This window comes from Schistocerca nitens, chromosome 6 (genome assembly GCF_023898315.1).
Source record: "Schistocerca nitens isolate TAMUIC-IGC-003100 chromosome 6, iqSchNite1.1, whole genome shotgun sequence".
NCBI classification, from domain to species: Eukaryota; Metazoa; Arthropoda; class Insecta; order Orthoptera; family Acrididae; genus Schistocerca; species Schistocerca nitens.
In genome coordinates, this window is record NC_064619.1 from 663004960 (window position 1) to 663023718 (window position 18759).

An 18759-nucleotide genomic window follows, 5' to 3' on the forward strand; every position below is an offset into this window, starting at 1 on the left:
CTTTGCTTAGGAATATTTTTCCATCTGAGCTCTTGATATTTATACCGGTGGTTCTCTTTTCTACAAAGGTTCCTTCAATTTTTCTGTATGCAGTACCTGTCTTACCCATAGTGATATATGCCTCTACATCCTTACATGTGTCCTCTAGCCACCCCTGCTTAGCCATTTTGCCCTTCCTTTCAATGTCATTTATGAGACGCTTATATTCCTTTTCGCCTGCTTCATTTACTGCATTTTAATATTTTCTCCTTTCAATTAAATATATCTTCTGTAACCCAAGGATTTCTACTAGCCCTCGTCTTTTTACTTACTTAATCCTCTGCTGCCTTCACTATTTCATCTTTCAGAACAACCCATTCTTCTTCTGTTGTATTTCTTTCTCCGGTTCTTGTGAATCGTTCCCTAATGCTTTCTCAGAAACTCTGTGCAACCTCTGATTCTTTCAGTTTTTCCGGGTGTCATCTCCTTAAATTCCTACCTTTTTGTAGTTTCTTCAGTCTTACTCTACAGTTCACAACCAATAAATTGTGATCAGAGTCCTCATCTGCACTGCACCTGGAAATGTCTTAGAATTTTGAACCTGGTTCCTAATCTCTGTCTTACCATTATATAATCTGTCTGAAACCTTACGGTGTCTCCAGGCCTCTTCCACGCATACAAACTTCTTACGTGATACTTAAACGAAGTGTTAGCTATGATTTATTTGTGCTCTGTTCAGAATACTACTAGGCAGCTTCCTCTTTCATTCGTCACCCCCAGTCATTATTCACCTGCAACCTATTCTTCCTTTTCCTACTCTCGAATTCCAGTCCCCTATGACTACTAAATTTTCGTCTCCATTAACTATCTGAATAATTACTTTTGTCGCATCATACGTTTCTTCAATCTCTTCATCATCTGCGGAACTAGTTGCATACGTCTAGACACGACTCTGACAGGTGACACGTACGTAAGTATCCTGCTGATCACCTGCACCCATTCACGTCCATTGTGCATTCCGACAGATTTGGGCAATTCCATCAGGACAATGCGACACCTCCCACGTCCAGAATTGCTACAGAGTAGCTCCATTAACAATCTTCTGTGTTTGAACATTTCCGCTGGCCACTAAACTCCATAGACGTGAACATTGTAGAGCATATTTGGGACGCCTTGCAACGTGCTGTTCGGAAGAGATCTCCACCTCCTCGTATGCTTACGGATTTATGAACTCCCCTGCAGGATTCGATGTCACTTCGCTGCAAGAACAGCTCCTACGACGACTAAAGAGAATCTTTCAACGTGACAGAAGTGCAACCTTTTCGTAAACTGCTGCATATTTCAATACTGGGCCATCAACGAGTGTCGGCGTGCGAACCATTCAACGAAACATCATCTAAAGGGTTTTCGAAGCTGAAGGCTGCACTCCAACCCTTGCTGACTGCACGACACAAAGCTTTACTGTTGATGACCGGAAAAATGTTGAGTGTTCGGAAGAGTCTCGTTTCAAATTCTATCGAGCGGATGGACGTGTAAGGGTATGGAGGCAATCTCATAAATCCATGGATCCTGCCCGTCAGCGGTGGATTGTTCAAGCTGGTTGAGGCTCCGTAATGGTGGAGGGCGTGTGCAGTTGGGGTGATACGGTACCCCTGATACATCTAGATACGATTCTGACAGATAACACGTACGTAAGTGTCCTGTCTGATCACGTGCGTCCATTCATGTCCATTGTGTTTTCCGACGGACTTGGGCAATTCCAGCAGGACAATGCGACACCCCACATGTCCAGAATTGCCACAGAGTGGCTCCAGGAACACTGTCCTGAGTTTAAGTAGTTCTCCTGACCACCAAACTTCCCAGACATGAACATTATTGAGCATATCTGGGATGCCTTGCAACGTGTTGTTCAAAAGTGATCTCCACCCCTTTGTACTCTTAGGGATTTATGTACAGCCCAGCAGGATTCATGGTGTTAGTTCCCTCCAGCACTACTTCAGACATTAGGCGATCCAATGGCGCGTCGTGTTGTGGCACTTCTGCGGGGGCCATACACGCCATTAGGCAGCTGTGTCAGTCTCTTCAGCGTATAAGCACAGAGAGGTAGCCTACCTTACAGACGCACTCCCAACTTTACGAGTGTAAAGCAGAAACACTATAAAAAACCGATCCCCAAACAACCTTGCGAGATTGGTGTACTACGCAACTCTCGGTAAATTGTTTACGGCGATGCATAAATCAGGATGGAAGGAAACTGCGGATTGGTGCTGGAGAAGTAAATTTTGGATAATTGCAAATTTGTATTAATGTCAAAACTTTGATAGTAGCAGGGTTAATTAGTGTGCGGAGGATAGCATCGGATGTGTGGTACTTGACGCACTGGATTGAAGTACTGCATTAAGCCGCCCTCTCACCGGAGGTATGGATGCAGATGATCAGACAGGATATTTACGTACGTGTCACCTGTCAGAGTCGTATCTAGACGTATCAGGGGCCCCATATCAATCCAAGTGCAACCGCCGCACACCATTACAGAGCCTCCATCAGCTTGAAAATTTTCCTGCTGACATGCAGGGCTGCGAAAGCCCATATCGATGATGTTTCGTTAAATGATTCGCACGCTGACACTCATTGATGGCCCAGTATTGAAATCTGCAGCAGTTTGCCAGAGGTTTGCGCTTCTGTCACGTCGAACGATTCTCTTCAGTCGTCGTTGGTTCCGTTCTTGCAGGATCTTTTTCCGGCCGCAGAAATGTCGGGGATTTGATGTTATACCGGATTCCTGATACGGCACACTCGTGAAATGTTCGTACGGGAAAATCCCCACCTCATCATTACCTCGGAGATGCTGTGTCCCATCGCTCGTGCGTCGACTGCTACATGTCGTTCATACTCACTTTCAATTGAGATAATGAATAACTTCTACAGGTATTATCTCATACCGTTGTACATCATTACGTAGCTTTCCTCTACCAGCAATCTACTGGTCAAGCCGTCGACGAGTCCAGAGTATTCTTCGCGATCTTCTTCGCTCTTCTGCGAAAATCGCTAACAGACGTAACGCAGGTATTTTAGGCACGTCCGTTTTCGTAAAGAAACTGTGCGGTTTGCGAGCCAAACAAATCTGGCAACGCCCGCTGGAGAGCGCTGGGAGCGCAAATCACGTTAACCAGTTCGTCCCGTGTTTCGACGGCGCTGTCTCTCGTGAGGCTGGATTTCCCGTCCGCGTCGACGTCAAAGCTACCTGTCTCGTCCCCTGTGAGGACGGCTTTACGCATCGTAGTAAGACATGACAAATGTATGTGAATACCTAAGGGACCAAACTGCTGAGGTCATCGGCCCATAGACTTACACACTACTTAAACTAACTTAACCTAACTTATGCTAAGAACAACACACACCCACACACCCACGCCCGAGGGAGGACTCGAACCTCCGGCGGGAGCGGCCGCGCAGTCCGTGACATGGCGCCCTAGACCGCGCGGCTATGATGTGACACGTTTCTGGTTGGTTGATTGATATGGGTGGGGGTGGGAGTGAACCAAACAGCGAGATCATCGGTCCCATCAGATTAGGGAAGAATGGGAAAGAAAGTCGGCCGTGCCCTTTCAAAGAAACCATCTCGGCACTTGCCTGAGGCGATTTAGGGAAATCACGGAAAACCTAAATCAGGATGGCCGGTCGCGGGTCTGAACCGTCGTCCTCCCGAATCGGAGTCCAGTGTGCTAACAACGGCGCCACATCGTTCGGTGACTCGTTGCATTAGCAAAGATGGTATTAGTACCTAGCAGTAGCACAGCACTTGAGCGATCTGATTATGCTATATCATTCATTTACGTCATTACTTCCTCAATATTTCAGTTCACCATTAGACGTTATTCGTGTGCTTACATTTCGTTGCTGATAACTCAGAGCTTGTCCTGATAATGCAGGAGACACATGATGTGGGCGAGTGTTCATAATGTTCCTAACGAGTGTCAGTAACGTATAGCTGATTTCTTTTTCTTTTTTTCGCCTGTAGGCTGCTTGCCTGATGCTGACGCAGACGGCGCTGGCTGCCACGGTCAAACGAAAGCCCTTTGACCTAGACGATATTACCTCCGGAGAATTCTCGCCAGAGGAGTTTGACTTCGAGTGGATAAGTGGTGAGTCCCTTTCCTTCTTATGAGCTATGACAAATGGTTCAAATGGCTCTGAGCACTATGGGACTTAACTGCTGAGGTCATCAGTCCCCTAGAACTTAGAACTACTTAAACCGAACTAACCTAAGGACAACACACACATCCATGCCCGAGGCAGGATTCGAACCTGCGACCGTAGCGGTCACGCGGTTCCACGCTGTAGCGCCTAGAACCGCTCGGCCACTCCGGCCGGCTGAGCTATGACAGCATGTCCTTCAGTGAACTGTCTACTTACGTATGCACACTCATGCGCTTTTGCATAGGCAAGTGTTCACATCACCACGCAACCATGAATATTGACTGTTACTCCTGGAACACCCTGTATATACAGGATTTCGACCAGTTTTCTAGTTTGTGTGGTTTTGTACAACTGAAAGAGTACACTATTGTTTGTTTCTTGCCTTAACAAAAGGGCTTGGCTAGAGCACATCAATGTCTGGTGAATGTTGTGGCCGGCCGGAGTGGCCGAGCGGTTCTAGGCGCTACAGTCTTGAACCGCGCACCGCTACGGTCGCCGGTTCGAATCCTGCCTAGGACATGGATGTGTGTGATGTCCTTAGGTTAGTTAGCCTTAAGTAGTTCTAAGTTCTAGGAGACTGATGACCTCAGAAGTTAAGTCCCATAGTGCTCAGAGCCATTTGAACCTTTTTTTGATTGTTGTGTGGCAGCGTGCCAAACAGAGAGAGAGAGAGAGAGAGAGAGAGAGAGAGAGAGAGAGAGAGAGCCGCTGTGTGAACGTGTGTGTGGAAGGCTATTCGCGCTTGGTAACAGGCCGCACTGGTCTGGGCGTTTATCGTGTAGAATGTTCTCGTGTGACTTGTACGAGAGGCGTTCAGTAAATAACGCAACACGCTTTTTTTCGTGAAACCAGGTTGGTTTTACTCAGGAGACCAATACACCATATTATTTCCCACTTTTTTTGCTACAGAACCCTGTTTTTCAATATACAGGGCTATTACAAATGATTGAAGCGATTTCATAAATTCACTGTAGCTCCATTCATTGACATATGGTCATGACACACTACAGATACGTAGAAAAACTCATAAAGTTTTGTTCGGCTGAAGCCGCACTTCAGGTTTCTGCCGCCAGAGCGCTCGAGAGCGCAGTGAGACAAAATGGCGACAGGAGCCGAGAAAGCGTATGTCGTGCTTGAAATGCACTCACATCAGTCAGTCATAACAGTGCAACGACACTTCAGGACGAAGTTCATCAAAGATCCACCAACTGCTAACTCCATTCGGCGATGGTATGCGCAGTTTAAAGCTTCTGGATGCCTCTGTAAGGGGAAATCAACGGGTCGGCCTGCAGTGAGCGAATAAACGGTTGAACGCGTGCGGGCAAGTTTCACGCGTAGCCCGCGGAAGTCGACGAATAAAGCAAGCAGGGAGCTAAACGTACCACAGCCGACGGTTTGGAAATCTTACGGAAAAGGCTAAAGCAGAAGCCTTACCGTTTACAATTGCTACAAGCCCTGACGCCCGATTACAAAGTCAAACGCTTTGAATTTTCGGCGCGGTTGCAACAGCTCATGGAAGAGGATGCGTTCAGTGCGAAACTTGTTTTCAGTGATGAAGCAACATTTTTTCTTAATGGTGAAGTGAACAGACACAATGTGCGAATCTGGGCGGTAGAGAATCCTCACGCATTCGTGCAGCAAATTCGCAATTCACCAGAAGTTAACGTGTTTTGTGCAATCTCACAGTTTAAAGTTTACGGCAACTTTTTCTTCTGTGAAAAAAACGTTACAGGACACGTGTATCTGGACATGCTGGAAAATTGGCTCATGCCACAACTGGAGACCGACAGCGCCGACTTCATCTTTCAACAGGATGATGCTCCACCGCACTTCCATCATGATGTTCGGCATTTCTTAAACAGGAGATTGGAAAACCGATGGATCGGTCGTGGTGGAGATCACGATCAGCAATTCATGTCATGGCCTCCACGCTCTCCCGACGTAACCCCATGCGATTTATTTCTGTGGGGTTATGTGAAAGATTCAGTGTTTAAACCTCCTCTACCAAGAAACGTGCCAGAACTGCGAGCTCGCATCACCGATGCTTTCGAACTCATCGATGGGGACATGCTGCGCCGAGTGTGGGAGGAACTTGATTATTGGCTTGATGTCTGCCGAATCACTAAAGGGGCACATATCGAACATTTGTGAATGCCTAAAAAAACTTTTTGAATTTTTGTATGTGTGTGCAAAGCATTGTGAAAATATCTCAAATAATAAAGTTATTGTAGAGCTGTGAAATCGCTTCAATCATTTGTAATAACCCTGTAATCTCTGTTCAGTGCCAAGGCACTACGCAACCCCACTGGGAGAGCCTGTATGCTTGCAGGTACCACTCTACTGGTCGACGTGGGAGCCAACGATCCTGTTGCATCAGTAACCTCCCCATCATCCTCTTACTGCCTCCCGCAGAGTGCACCCAGCCTTCATGGGGCGAAACAGATGAAGCCGGAAGGTTCAGAATGCGGGCTCTAGGGTGGATCCCAGCGGGCACACACCTATGAGTGTGCCAACTGGTGGACGAGTGTGTCAGCACGGCCAACAGAGACGTCCAGTTTTACAGCGAGGTGTTTGACTGTGACCTGTCGATCATCTCGAATGAGAGTGTCCGCACTTTCCAACATTGTAGGAGCTACAACTGTGTACGATCGGTCGGAAGGTGGGAGATAGGACAGGTTTGCGCGGTCTTGTTGCGATAATGACAGATACCTAGCCCAACGATTCACCTTGCTTTTGTTCACTGCGATGTCTCCGTAAACATTCTGCAAACGCTTACGAATATCTGCGATGCTCTGGTTTTACTCTAAAAGAAACTAAATGACGGCTCTCTGGTTGGAACGCATCTCCATTGCAGACGCCATTTTGAAGACAACGTATAGTGCCGTCAACTATCAGAACTCCATCAAATTATAGGAGATATTCCACGATGGTCCACAACAAATTCCGCATTTTTTCAACCGGAATTGGGCGAGAAAAAATGTTTTGCGTCACTTGAACGTCCCTTGTATTACATGTAGGCGTGTTAGTATGTTAGTGGTACGTGGTCTTCAAAGAAGTTAATAACTACCACGATAGGAATATTTTTTTAGGGAATGAGAGCGTTACTGTTAACATAAACGTAGTCATTCTTCCGTATTTGACGACTGTTTTAGCCGACCGTGGTGGCCGTGCGGTTCTAGGCGCTTCAGTCTGGAACCGCGTGACCGCTACGGTCGCAGGTTCGAATCCTGCTTGGGCATGGATGTGTGTGATGTCCTTAGGTTAGTTAGGTTTAAGTAGTTCTGAGTTCTAGGGGACTGATGACCTCAGATGTTAAGTCCCATAGTGCTCAGAGCCATTTGAACCTTTTGAACGACTGTTTTATTAACCTGTGACCGCCACAGATCTGACAGAGCAGCATCCCACCATCATTTAAAGTATGTGAGTTCTTCCCCTTCATACTCTCGCTGGATAAAATTCTGATCCTCCGCGAAATGTGCATGGCACGTAGGGGACGGACTCACCCCTAAACTTAGCGAGACCGCTCCCTAAGCAGCACGCACATTAGCAGGCTTACCAGCAATCGTCGATCCCCTGAACTATTCGCGACTGGAACAGGAAAGGACCGAAGTGACAGTAACACGCAAAGTACCCTCTGCCTTACACCGTAAGGTGGCTTGATAGGTGCAGACGAAGACGTAAATATAGAGTCTTTGAGTTTTCTAAACTCCGGCCTGGAACCCTTAGAGAGTACTACGATGACTGAAGGAAATTTAAAACTGTTGTGACACTCACAGTTTAGGAGTAAGAAGCACGAGTGTCGAATTCTCGCTCTTAGCAAATGAATCGTTGTATGTTACAGGGACGGAAATACTCTACAAGAACGACAGTGAGGTGGTGGCAATGGATGTGAGCTCCATGAAGAGCAGAGTACTTGTACCCAAAGAGGTAGGTCTCATCATCACCGTTGCCAGCTTTTTAATGCAACCGTCTACAGCTACCTGGAGCCGTCCCCAGCGCCATGCTTTTACCAACCTCAGCCAGTTAACATCGTTAACAAATCTCAGTGCATTCATAATATACTCCGCTTATTGCTTTATCGTAACATAATATGTACAATGAGGTGGCAAGAGTCGTGGGATATGTCCTAATATCGTGTCGCATCTGCTTTTGCCCGGGGTAGTGCAGGAACTCGACGTGCCATACACTCGACAAGTGGTTCGAAGTCCCCTGCAGAAATATTGAGCCATGCTCCCTCTATAGCTGTCTATAATTGCGGAAGTGTTGCCGGTGCAGGATTTTGTGCACGAACTGACCTTTCGATTATGTCTCATACGAGGGTCACTACAAAAGAAATGCTCACTATTTTTGTAAAAATACAATTTTCATTCTGCATGTATGAAAGTTTCACAGTGTGTAGATACATCCTTCGCGCTTGTTTTCACACTTAGTTCAACCTGTTCCCGTGAGTGGCGCCGTCACAGCAATTCTTCAGGATAGCTGCTACATTTGACGTTCGTCAGAAGCAAAGTGCTGTCATAGAAGTCCTGTGCTGTGAAAACGAGACAGTGAGGAACATCCACGAGAGGTTGAAAAAGGTGTATGGAGATGCTGCTGTCGATCGCAGTACATTTAGTCGGTGGACAAGTAGGTTACGTGATGACAGCGGGCACGGCAATATTGCGGATTGTCGTCGCAGCGGCAGCCTCGTACTGCACACACTCCAGACTATGTGCAGAGAGTTAACGAATTGGTGATTGCTGACAGACGCATAAGAGTGAACGAATTGTCACGCTACGTTGGGACAGGGAAAGGAAATATTTGCAGAATACTGAAAGTGTTGGCGTTAAAAAATGTTCGTGTCAGGTGGGTTCCCAGGATGTTGACAGTGGCTCACAAAGAAACAAGAAAAACGGTATGCAGCGAACTTTTGGAACAGTACGAGAATAGTGGAGATGAATTTCTTGGAAAAATTGTGACAGGTGATGAAACATGGCTCATTTTTCACCAGAGACGAAGAGACAATCAATGGAGTGGTATCATGCAAACTCACCCAATAAAAAAAATTCAAACCACCCCTTCTGCTGGAAAAGTTATGGCTATGGTGTTTTTCGATTCCGGAGGACTCTTGCTTGTGGACATCATGCCAAGTGGAAGCACTATAAATTCTGATGCATATGTGACGACACTGAAGAAACTTCAAGCTCGACTGAGTCGTGTTCAAGCACATCGGCAAAAGCAGGATGTGTTGCTGTTGCACGACAATGCACGGCCACATGTCAGTCAAAAAACCATGGAAGCGATCACAAAACTCGGATGGACAACACTGAAACACAGTCCTGACCTGACTCCATGTGACTGTCGCCCCCTTTGGGAAACTGTAAGACTCTCTTCGTGGAACAAGGTTTGAACATGATGACTCCATTGTGCACACTGCCAAACAGTGTGGCTCCAACAGGTTGGTCCAGAATTTTACCGCGTGGGTATACAGGTGCTGGTTCCATGATGGCGTCAGGCAGTTGAGAGGGATGGAAATTATGCGGAGAAATGAAAACATTGTTCCTAAAGGATGTATCTACACACTGTGAAACTTTCAAACATGTAGAATAAGAGATGGATTAAAAAAAAACAGTGTGCATTTCTTTTCGAGTGACCCTCGAAGATGTTCGATGGGATTGATGTCAGGCGATCTGAGTGGCCAAATGCTTCGCTCGAACTGCCCAGAATGTTCTTCAAACCAATCGTGAACATTCGGGAACATCAAGTCCCTGAATGGCTACAGACAGTCTCCAAGTCTCCGAACATAGGCATTTCCAGTCAGTGACCAGTTCAGTTGGCCGGAGGTCCTATTCCATTCTATGTAAACATAACCGAACCATTATATGACCACCACCAGCTTGGACAATGTCTTGTTGACAATATGGGTCCATGGATTCGTGGGTTCATTCAAAGCCTACCAACTTACCAACTGAAATCGGGACTTATCTGACCAGACCACGGTTTTCCAGTCGTCTAGGGTCCAACCAATATGATCACGAGTCCAGGAGAGGCGCTGCAGGCGATGTCGAGTAGGTGGTCTGCTGCCATTATAGCCCATTACGGCCAAATTACGCGGCACAGATTCGTTGATCGCACGTCCCACATTGATTTCTATGGCTATTTCACGCAGTGTTGCTTGTCTGTTAGCACCGACAACTACGCAAATATCGCTGCTGTCAGTCGTTAAGTTAAGGGGCTCCGGAAAGGCTCAAAATCATGAAAAGCTCAATTTTTACTTTTTTGCGTTTTCTGAATCTGAAAACTATTACCTTTTAATAGATATATAATTTATTCAATTCCGAAGACTACAACTATTTTTAAAATTTTTTTGAAATGTGTTCTACATGGGTGTGACCCACTGTGGGGCTGTTAAACTGCTGTCAAATGGTGTTATTATTAACGTCCGTGTTCATCAGGTACATTTTAGTGATGTGAGATAAAGTATGTGTTGTGGCTAACCTGTGATGGTTCAATATATATTGCTGGTGTGATTGTCGATTGTTTCATGTTTATTTACTCTCTCGTTATCTCGAAAATATTCGTAAATAATTCTGTTTCTTAAGTCTCTGTTTTGTTGAAGTATAATAATGAGTAAAAGTAAAGTTATTAGAAATCCTCTGAAGGCTTTTAAGAAAAGGAGAAATGTTGGATAGCCAAAGGTATGTGTTATTACTGTAAACAATAAAGACGATGAAAATCCCCAACATAGCTTGTGTCCCAAATAAGAAGACAGTTGGTGTAAATATAACAAAGGATTGCTAACTGGTGAAGTGTACACTCATAAGCATAGTCTGCCTCATGCAATAATGGAGGTGATAAAACCTATTTTCAGAGACTTAGCAGCACCTGAACTGTTGAAAAAGTGTATTCACGGAAAAACTCAAAACCCCAATGAAAGTGTAAATAGTGTTATATGGTCGTGAATCCCCAAGACTGTATTTGTTGGAATAGAAACACTTCACTTTGGTGTGTATGATGCTGTTGCGACTTTCAATGATGGCAACATTGTAAGGTGCAATGTATTTAGAAATATGGGAATGAAGATAGGTTCTAACATGGTACGAGCGATGCTTGCTTTAGACAAGGAACGCCTTCGGGCTGCAGACAGGGCTGTAAAGAGTCTAGAAATACAAGCAAGAGTAAACAGGAGGAGGAACAAGAGGAAGCTGGAGGAGGAGTTTGCAGAGGATGAAGATAATCCATCCTATGGACCTGGAATGCACTAAAAAGTTAATGCAATCTTTGTCGCTCGATTCCCAAAACTTTTATTTTCTCACACTAATTACATGTTTTCTAAGGATCTTCCAAACATATTTGTTTCAAACTTTCAGTAAATGTTACACAGTACCTTCTGCATAATTTAACACAGCCTTTTTCCAAAAAACTGTATATTTTTGAATATATAAATAAAAAATTGCAAAAAAATGTTGTGAATTTTCATTACAATTGAAAAAATATCATCTTTAATAACTGAACTAAAATTTTGTAAAATCCCTGTGTTAAGATATAGCCCATATTCCAATAAATAATCTGTAAAAAGTTCAACTTCCTACCTCAAATACTTTGTGAGGAAAGATGTAATTTATAAGCGTTATTTTAACATTGCAAGTATAGGGCGTTCCGGAGCCCCTTAAGGCCGTTGACTACCGCATAGTCCGTGGTGAGAGATAATGCCTGATATTGGCTATTTTTGGTACACCCTTGACACTATGGATCTCGGAATATTGTTCCGTAATGATTTCCGAAATGGAATGTCCCATGCGTCTATCTCCAACTACCTTTCCGCGTTGAAACTCTCTTTGTTTTCCATCGCGCGGCCGCAATCACGTTGGAAGCCTTTTCACGTGAATCACAGCTCCACCAATGCACTGGCCTTATATGCCTTCTGTACGCGATACTACTGCCGTCTGTATATGTGCATATCGCTATCCCATTACTTTTCTCACCTCGTTGTATGTGTTTAATAGTACACAGGAGATAATAGCCTCCCGTCTTTATCTTTTATTTACACGAGAGCAGTTTTTTACGGCTCTAATCTTCACTGCAGTGAATACCAACTAAAATGCGTTAATAACTTTGACCAGTCTTCCTACTACCTGTGACGGAGATTTATACTTCCATCAGATCAACATGTCACAGACGATTTGTACATACGACACTTTTGAGCAACCTGTGATAGTATCTGGCAGTAGAGAAAATAATATTCTAGTGCATTATTTAAAGTTAAGGTTTGATTACAACAAAATATTTTCTTACTGGATATTGTTGTTTGGCTGTTAAATACGCTGACCTCTTAATTTAGATTTTATTATTCCTTTATTACTTTCGCTCAGTTTTTCCAAACCTTTTAAACACCGCGACGGGATTTCATTTTCCTGGGATGAGCGCAATACACTAAATAATTTATTTTTACTGTAGGTCTCAACTGAGTTTGCGTTGTTACCTAATTGATTTTTAACAAAGTGTGGTGAATCGTAGCTGGTGCATCGATCTTAACAACATGTAATAAAGTTATTATTTTACGTCACAAATCTATTAATAGGTAAGTTACAGTTAACACACAACCGCCGCCTATCGGCTCCGGGTGACGCGCTTTAAAACAGGGTGCTGACTGTATTCATCTGTGACCTAAGTATGATAATGCGGTGACATACATTGTACTTGATGTTGAACGTCTAGCGATAATGCTACCCACCATTATTAACCAAATGTTACAGCGGAGCGAGAGTAGCACTCCCTAGAAATCACACAATGCATTTTTATCCAAATTTTCACAGCCAAACGATGGGTTGGAAATGGAGAAATGGAGTATCAAATTGACCAATGCGAGGTCTAGTTTTGGAGAAAAAATAATTGCTAGAAAGTGAAGAGAGTACTAAGTATATTATATTATATTTGATTTTTCTTTATGTTGTTTTGATATATATATATATATATATATATATATATATATATATATATATATATATATATAAAGTGTGTGTGTGTGTGTGTGAAAGAGACAGAGACAGAGAGAGAGAGGGGGGGAGGGATAGAGAGAGAGTAGGAAGAACTATAAAAGTGGCTGGTTATAGGTATACACTCTTTAAAATAAATGACACATCACAAATGAGTTATCGGAAGTCGGTGGATATGATGTACACGTGCAGGAAAGCTCATCATTATAATTTCAGAAAAACTGGCTCATGTGTTCAAGAGAAAGAGCTTCACAAATTGAACAAGCAAAAAACGCGTTGGTCCACCTCTGGCCCTTATACAAGCAGTTGTTGGGCGTGACACTGACTGGTAAAGTCGTTCGATGTCCTCCTAAGGCATATCGTGCCAAATTCTATCCAATTGGCGAGTCAGATCGTCAAAATTTCGAGCTGATTGGATGGCCCTGCCCAGAATGCTCTAAACGGTCTCAACTGGGGAGAGATCCGGCTACCTTAGTGTTTGACAGGCACGAAGACGAGCAGTAGAAACTCTCGCTATGTGCGGGCGGGCATTATCTTTCTGAAATGTAAGCCCGAGATGGCTTCCCAGGAAGGGCCAAAAAAACGGGAAGTACACTACTGGCCATTAAAACTGCTACACCACGAAGATGAGGTGCTGCAGACGCGAAGTTTAACCGACAGGAAGAAGATGCTGTGATATACAAATGATTAGCTTTTCAGAGCATTCACACAAGGTTGGCGCCGGTGGCGACACCTACAACGTGCTGACATGAGGAAAGTTTCCAACCGATTTCTCATACACAAACAGCAGTTGACCGGCGTTGCCTGGTGAAACGTTGTTGTGATGCCTCGTGTAAGGAGGAGAAATGCGAACCATCACGTTTCCGACTTTCATTAAGGTCGGATTGTAGCTTATCGCGATTGTGGTTTATCGTATCGCGACATTGCTGCTCGCGTTGGTCTAGATCCAGTGACTGTTAGCAGAATATGGACTCGCTGGGTTCAGGAGGGTAATACGGAACGCCGTGCTGGATCCCAACGGCCTCGTATCACTAGCAGTCGAGATGATAGGCATCTTATCCCCATGGCTGTAACGGATCGTGCAGCCACGTCTCGAAAACTGAGTCAACAGATGGGGACGTTTACAAGGCAACAACCATCTTCACGAACAGTTCGACGACGTTTGAAGCAGCATGGACTGTCAGCTCGGAGCCATGGCTGCGGTTACCCTTGACGCATGCATCACAGACAGGAGTGCCTGCGATGGTGTTACTCAACGACGAACCTGGGTGCACGAATGGCAAAACGTCATTTTTTCGGATGAATCCAGGTTCTGTTTACAGCATCGTGATGGTCGCATCCGTGTTTGGCGACATCGCGGTGAACTCACATTGGAAGCGTGTATTCGTCATCGCCATAATGCCGTATCACTCGGCGTGATGGTATGGGGTGCCATTGGTTACACGTCTCGGTCACCTCTTGTTCGCATTGACGGAACTTTGAACAGTGGACGTTACATTTCAGATATGTTACGATCCGTGGCTCTAACCTTCATTCGATCCCTGCGAAACCCTTCATTTCAGCAGGATAATGCACGACCGCATGTTGCAGGTCCTGTACGGGCTTTTCTGGATACAGAAAACATTCTCCAGATCTCTCACCAATTGAAAACGTCTCGTCAATGGTGGCCGAACAACTGGCTCGTCACAATACGCAAGTCACTACTCTTGATGAACTGTGGTATCGTGTTGAAGCTGTATGGGCAGCTGTACCTGTACACGGCATCCAAGCTCTGTTTGACTCAATGCCCAGGCGTATCAAGACCGTTATTACGGCTAGAGGTGGTTGTTCTGGGTACTGATTTCTCATACTCTATGCACCCAAATTGTGTGAAAATGTAATCACATGTCAGTTCTAGTATAATATATTTGTCCAATGAATACCCGTTTATCATATGCATTTCTTCTTGGTGTAGCAATTTTAATGGCCAGTAGTGTAGAAAAGCGTCGACCTTCCCTTGTGCTTGAAAGATGCCGCGCATGACAAGCAGAGAGCTCCTGGTATGAAAGCCGTATGGTGGGCGCCAGTAAGCCTGGAATCCCACTGCTGTCGAGGGAGTCCCCAAATACGTCTTCACTGGTCATCGGGCCTCAGATCGAAGCGGTACTCATCGCACAAGACTGTTCTACTCTGGCCAGTGAAATTCCAGGTTGAAGACGAGTCTGAAGACAACTCGTTCAGCTGTGGGATGCCAACCTAACTGTCGCCCAGCACACGACCCAACAACCGAGAATGAAGTCTGGGGTGCCATTTCTTTTCATAAGATAACCTCTTTGGTTGTAATTTGCGGCACTCTTGCAGCACAGCAGTACGTCGACGATATTCTACGCCTCGTTTCATAGCCCTTCATGGTAAGCCATTCTGGCCTTACATTTCAGCAAGATATTGGCCACCCACACACAGCGAGAATTCTGCTGTTTGTCTTCGTGCTTGCGAAACCGTACCTTGGTCAGCAAGGTCGCCGGATTCCTCCTGAATTTGGATCCCTCCTGAATTGAGAACGTTTGGCACATTATTGGCAGGGCCATCCACTCATGTTGGGGTTTTTGAGGATCTAATCCGCCAGCGGGACATAATTTGGCACGATATGCCTCAGGAGGACATTCAACGACCATATGAATCAATGCAAAGCCCAATAAGTGATTGCAAAAGGGCCAGAGGTGGACCAACGCGTTACGATTAAACGCCAATGTTTATGGAATAACGTCGCTGGGATTAGATATTCTTGAAGATTTGTCTGCTACCCTTGTTATGGGTTTGACTACAAAATTTACTTTCTTGCGAGGCATGCCGACTTTCATTCACGCTTTGTTTCTCGTACTACTTTTATACTGTCGAATTGTCATTAATTTTCAACTCCTGCAGTGACTATTTTTCCTCCTTTCACTATTTTCTGCTTAAGTTGATGTGATATGATTTATTAATTTTCTATTACATTCATCCTCAAAATATGTTAGGAGGATACAAGATGACTTGGACAGGATTTGTGATTGGTGTAAAGAATGGCAGCTAACTCTAATTATAGATAAATGTAAATTAATGCAGATGAATAGGAAAAAGAATCCCGTGATGTTTGAATACTCCATTAGTAGTGTAGCGCTTGACACAGTCACGTCGATTAAATATTTGGGCGTAACATTGCACAGCGATATGAAGTGGGACAAGCATGTAATGGCAGTTGTTGGGAAGGCGGATAGTCGTCTTCGGTTCATTGGTAGAATTTTGGGAAGATGTGGTTCATCTGTAAAGGAGACCGCTTATCAGATTGAGGGAGGACATAGAAGCAATTCAGAGGCGGGCTTCTAGATTTGTTACTCGTAGGTTCGATCATCACGCGAGTGTTACGGAAACGCTTCAGGAACTCGGGTGGGAGTCTCTGGAGGAAAGGAGGCGTTCTTTTCGTGAATCGCTACTGAGGAAATTTAGAGAACCAGCATTTGAGGCTGACTGCAGTACAATTTTAGTGCCGCCAACTTATATTTCGAGGAAAGACCACAAAAATAAGATAAGAGAGATTAGGGCTCTTACAGAGGCATATAGGCAGTCATTTGTCCCTCGATCTGTTTGGGAGTGGAACAGGGAGAGAAGATGCTCGTTGTGGTACGAGGTACCCTCCGCCACGCACCCAATGGTGGATTGCGGAGTATGTATATACATGTAGATGTCTGCATTCTGAATTAAGATATTTTAGTACCTCGCTGTTCGGCGGGTGAAGGCAAACCTGTCTATATTGTCTTCTTTTAGTCGCTCATTGTATTGGAAGTAAGTCTTCTGTTTCTTGCCCCGGTGTCAAAAACGCTTTTACGGCCAGTTGAATAACCTCGGGATAAATCCAGGGCTACCTAACGGAGGAACAGGCTAACCACTGGTTAACTAGGAGTGCGCGTTGTACGTTGCCATTTTATTCCAGGAATAGCGTTCATGTCGAGTTGAGTTGGCAAGAACTGAAGAGCACTCTGGGTATTTTCGCCTACGTCATTTCACATTTACATAGTCGTCGTCTGCAGAAAAAAAAAGATCATACGACATTGTTGGCCGGTAGGCCCATTCGGGGAAGTTCGGCCGCCGTATTGCAAATCCTGTTTGGTGACCCCACATCGGCGACTTGCGAGTCAATGATGATGAAGGACACACAACACCTAGTGCCCTGCCGGGAATCGAACCCGGATCCCCTGTGTCGGAGGCGGTAACGCTACCACTACGCTACGGAGGCCGACGTCGTCTACAGAGTGTGTCAAACATCAGTGATCGCTAAACTTTTCACAACAGGGTACCTTGCGGCTGGTGGATACTGTGAATGAGTTCAAGAGTATAGGAAAATATTAGTGGAAAACATTTAACTAATTTGGTAGGGTACATATATGTATAACTGCCTGTCTTGAATTTAGTTAAATGATCAGGTATTTGTTATTTGATCAGTAAGATATCTTTCTACATTTCCGAATAAAGTATACGAAAAAATATGCTACAGTTTCCATTCACAAACAACTTCACACAGATCGACAGAGCAGCTACAGTAGACGCACGATTATTATTATTATTATTATTATTATTATTATTTAAAGACAGAAACACGTAAATATTAAGCACAGAAAAGGTAGCAGAGGCTGTAGATTGGTGGCCCCCACATGTGTAATGTAATTCTAAAAGTACGCGATTTGATAAAGTTGTCACAGAAAGACACCACAGTCAGTTCGATTCAGATGCAACATTTCTGTACGGTATTATTCCATCAAATGTATTTGTAGCGTAGATGGTGAACTGAATTATGAGTAGGCACATAAACAGAAACAACTGTGAAATGCAGTGTGCTTTGTGAAATGTATAGTCTCTTTAACAAACTGTGACAACATAGACATCATGGAGATTGATTTGACTGAAAATTGTGTAAGATGTTTCTGGCTAGCCTGTTGTTGTATTAACATTTTAGAATGATTCATTCGTTACAACTGCAATGGCTGTTATATAGAAAATACCCTTCCTAAATTATTGAACACTATTTGTCCATCCAATTTTGCAATCCTTGGGCATATATAAATCATGTTTCTGTGGTTTGATGATTATTAATTATATTGAGGGCATATTTAAAGAATAAGATGCCAAAGTTTACAGTAAGCATTCATTATCTTTTCTATAATCTTGGGGTGGAAATGTACCTATGGCACATACCAAACTGGAGGCTGCTGTTACTGTATCTCACCACAAATGGTTGGGAAACTGTTTCTTACATAATGTTGGTCTGTGCAATCATCTCTGGCACCTGTATGTAATTTGGGAGGGAAAGTTGAAGTAACCAGAGGCCTGGCGACTGCACTTTGTTCTTCGTTCTTTTCTTGCTTAGAACTGGCAGTTTTGTTTTCAGAATAAAAATACCTGTTCTCAAATGAAAAATAATTAGCAGAACTGCAGATGGTGCTGCTTCAAAAGTGCCTTGAAAAGAACCAGAGAAGGGTGAAAGAACTGTATTGGTTAAAAAAGGATCATAAAACTCAAAATTAGGATCAGAAAATAAAAATTAATCAAATACCTTCAGAATAAAATTATATTAATCCATATACATTTGTTT

General features: G+C 44.1%; 1 protein-coding gene across 1 annotated transcript in view; it reads left to right on the top strand.

The window, feature by feature from the left end:
• Nucleotides 1–18759, top strand: part of LOC126262207 (venom dipeptidyl peptidase 4-like) — a 425317-nt gene that overhangs the window by 202488 nt on the left and 204070 nt on the right. Inside the window, exons 2-3 of the mRNA XM_049958631.1 lie at nt 4001–4124; nt 8021–8106. Of these exons, the coding sequence (XP_049814588.1) occupies nt 4001–4124; nt 8021–8106 (210 nt within the window). The remainder of the gene's footprint in view (nt 1–4000; nt 4125–8020; nt 8107–18759) is intronic.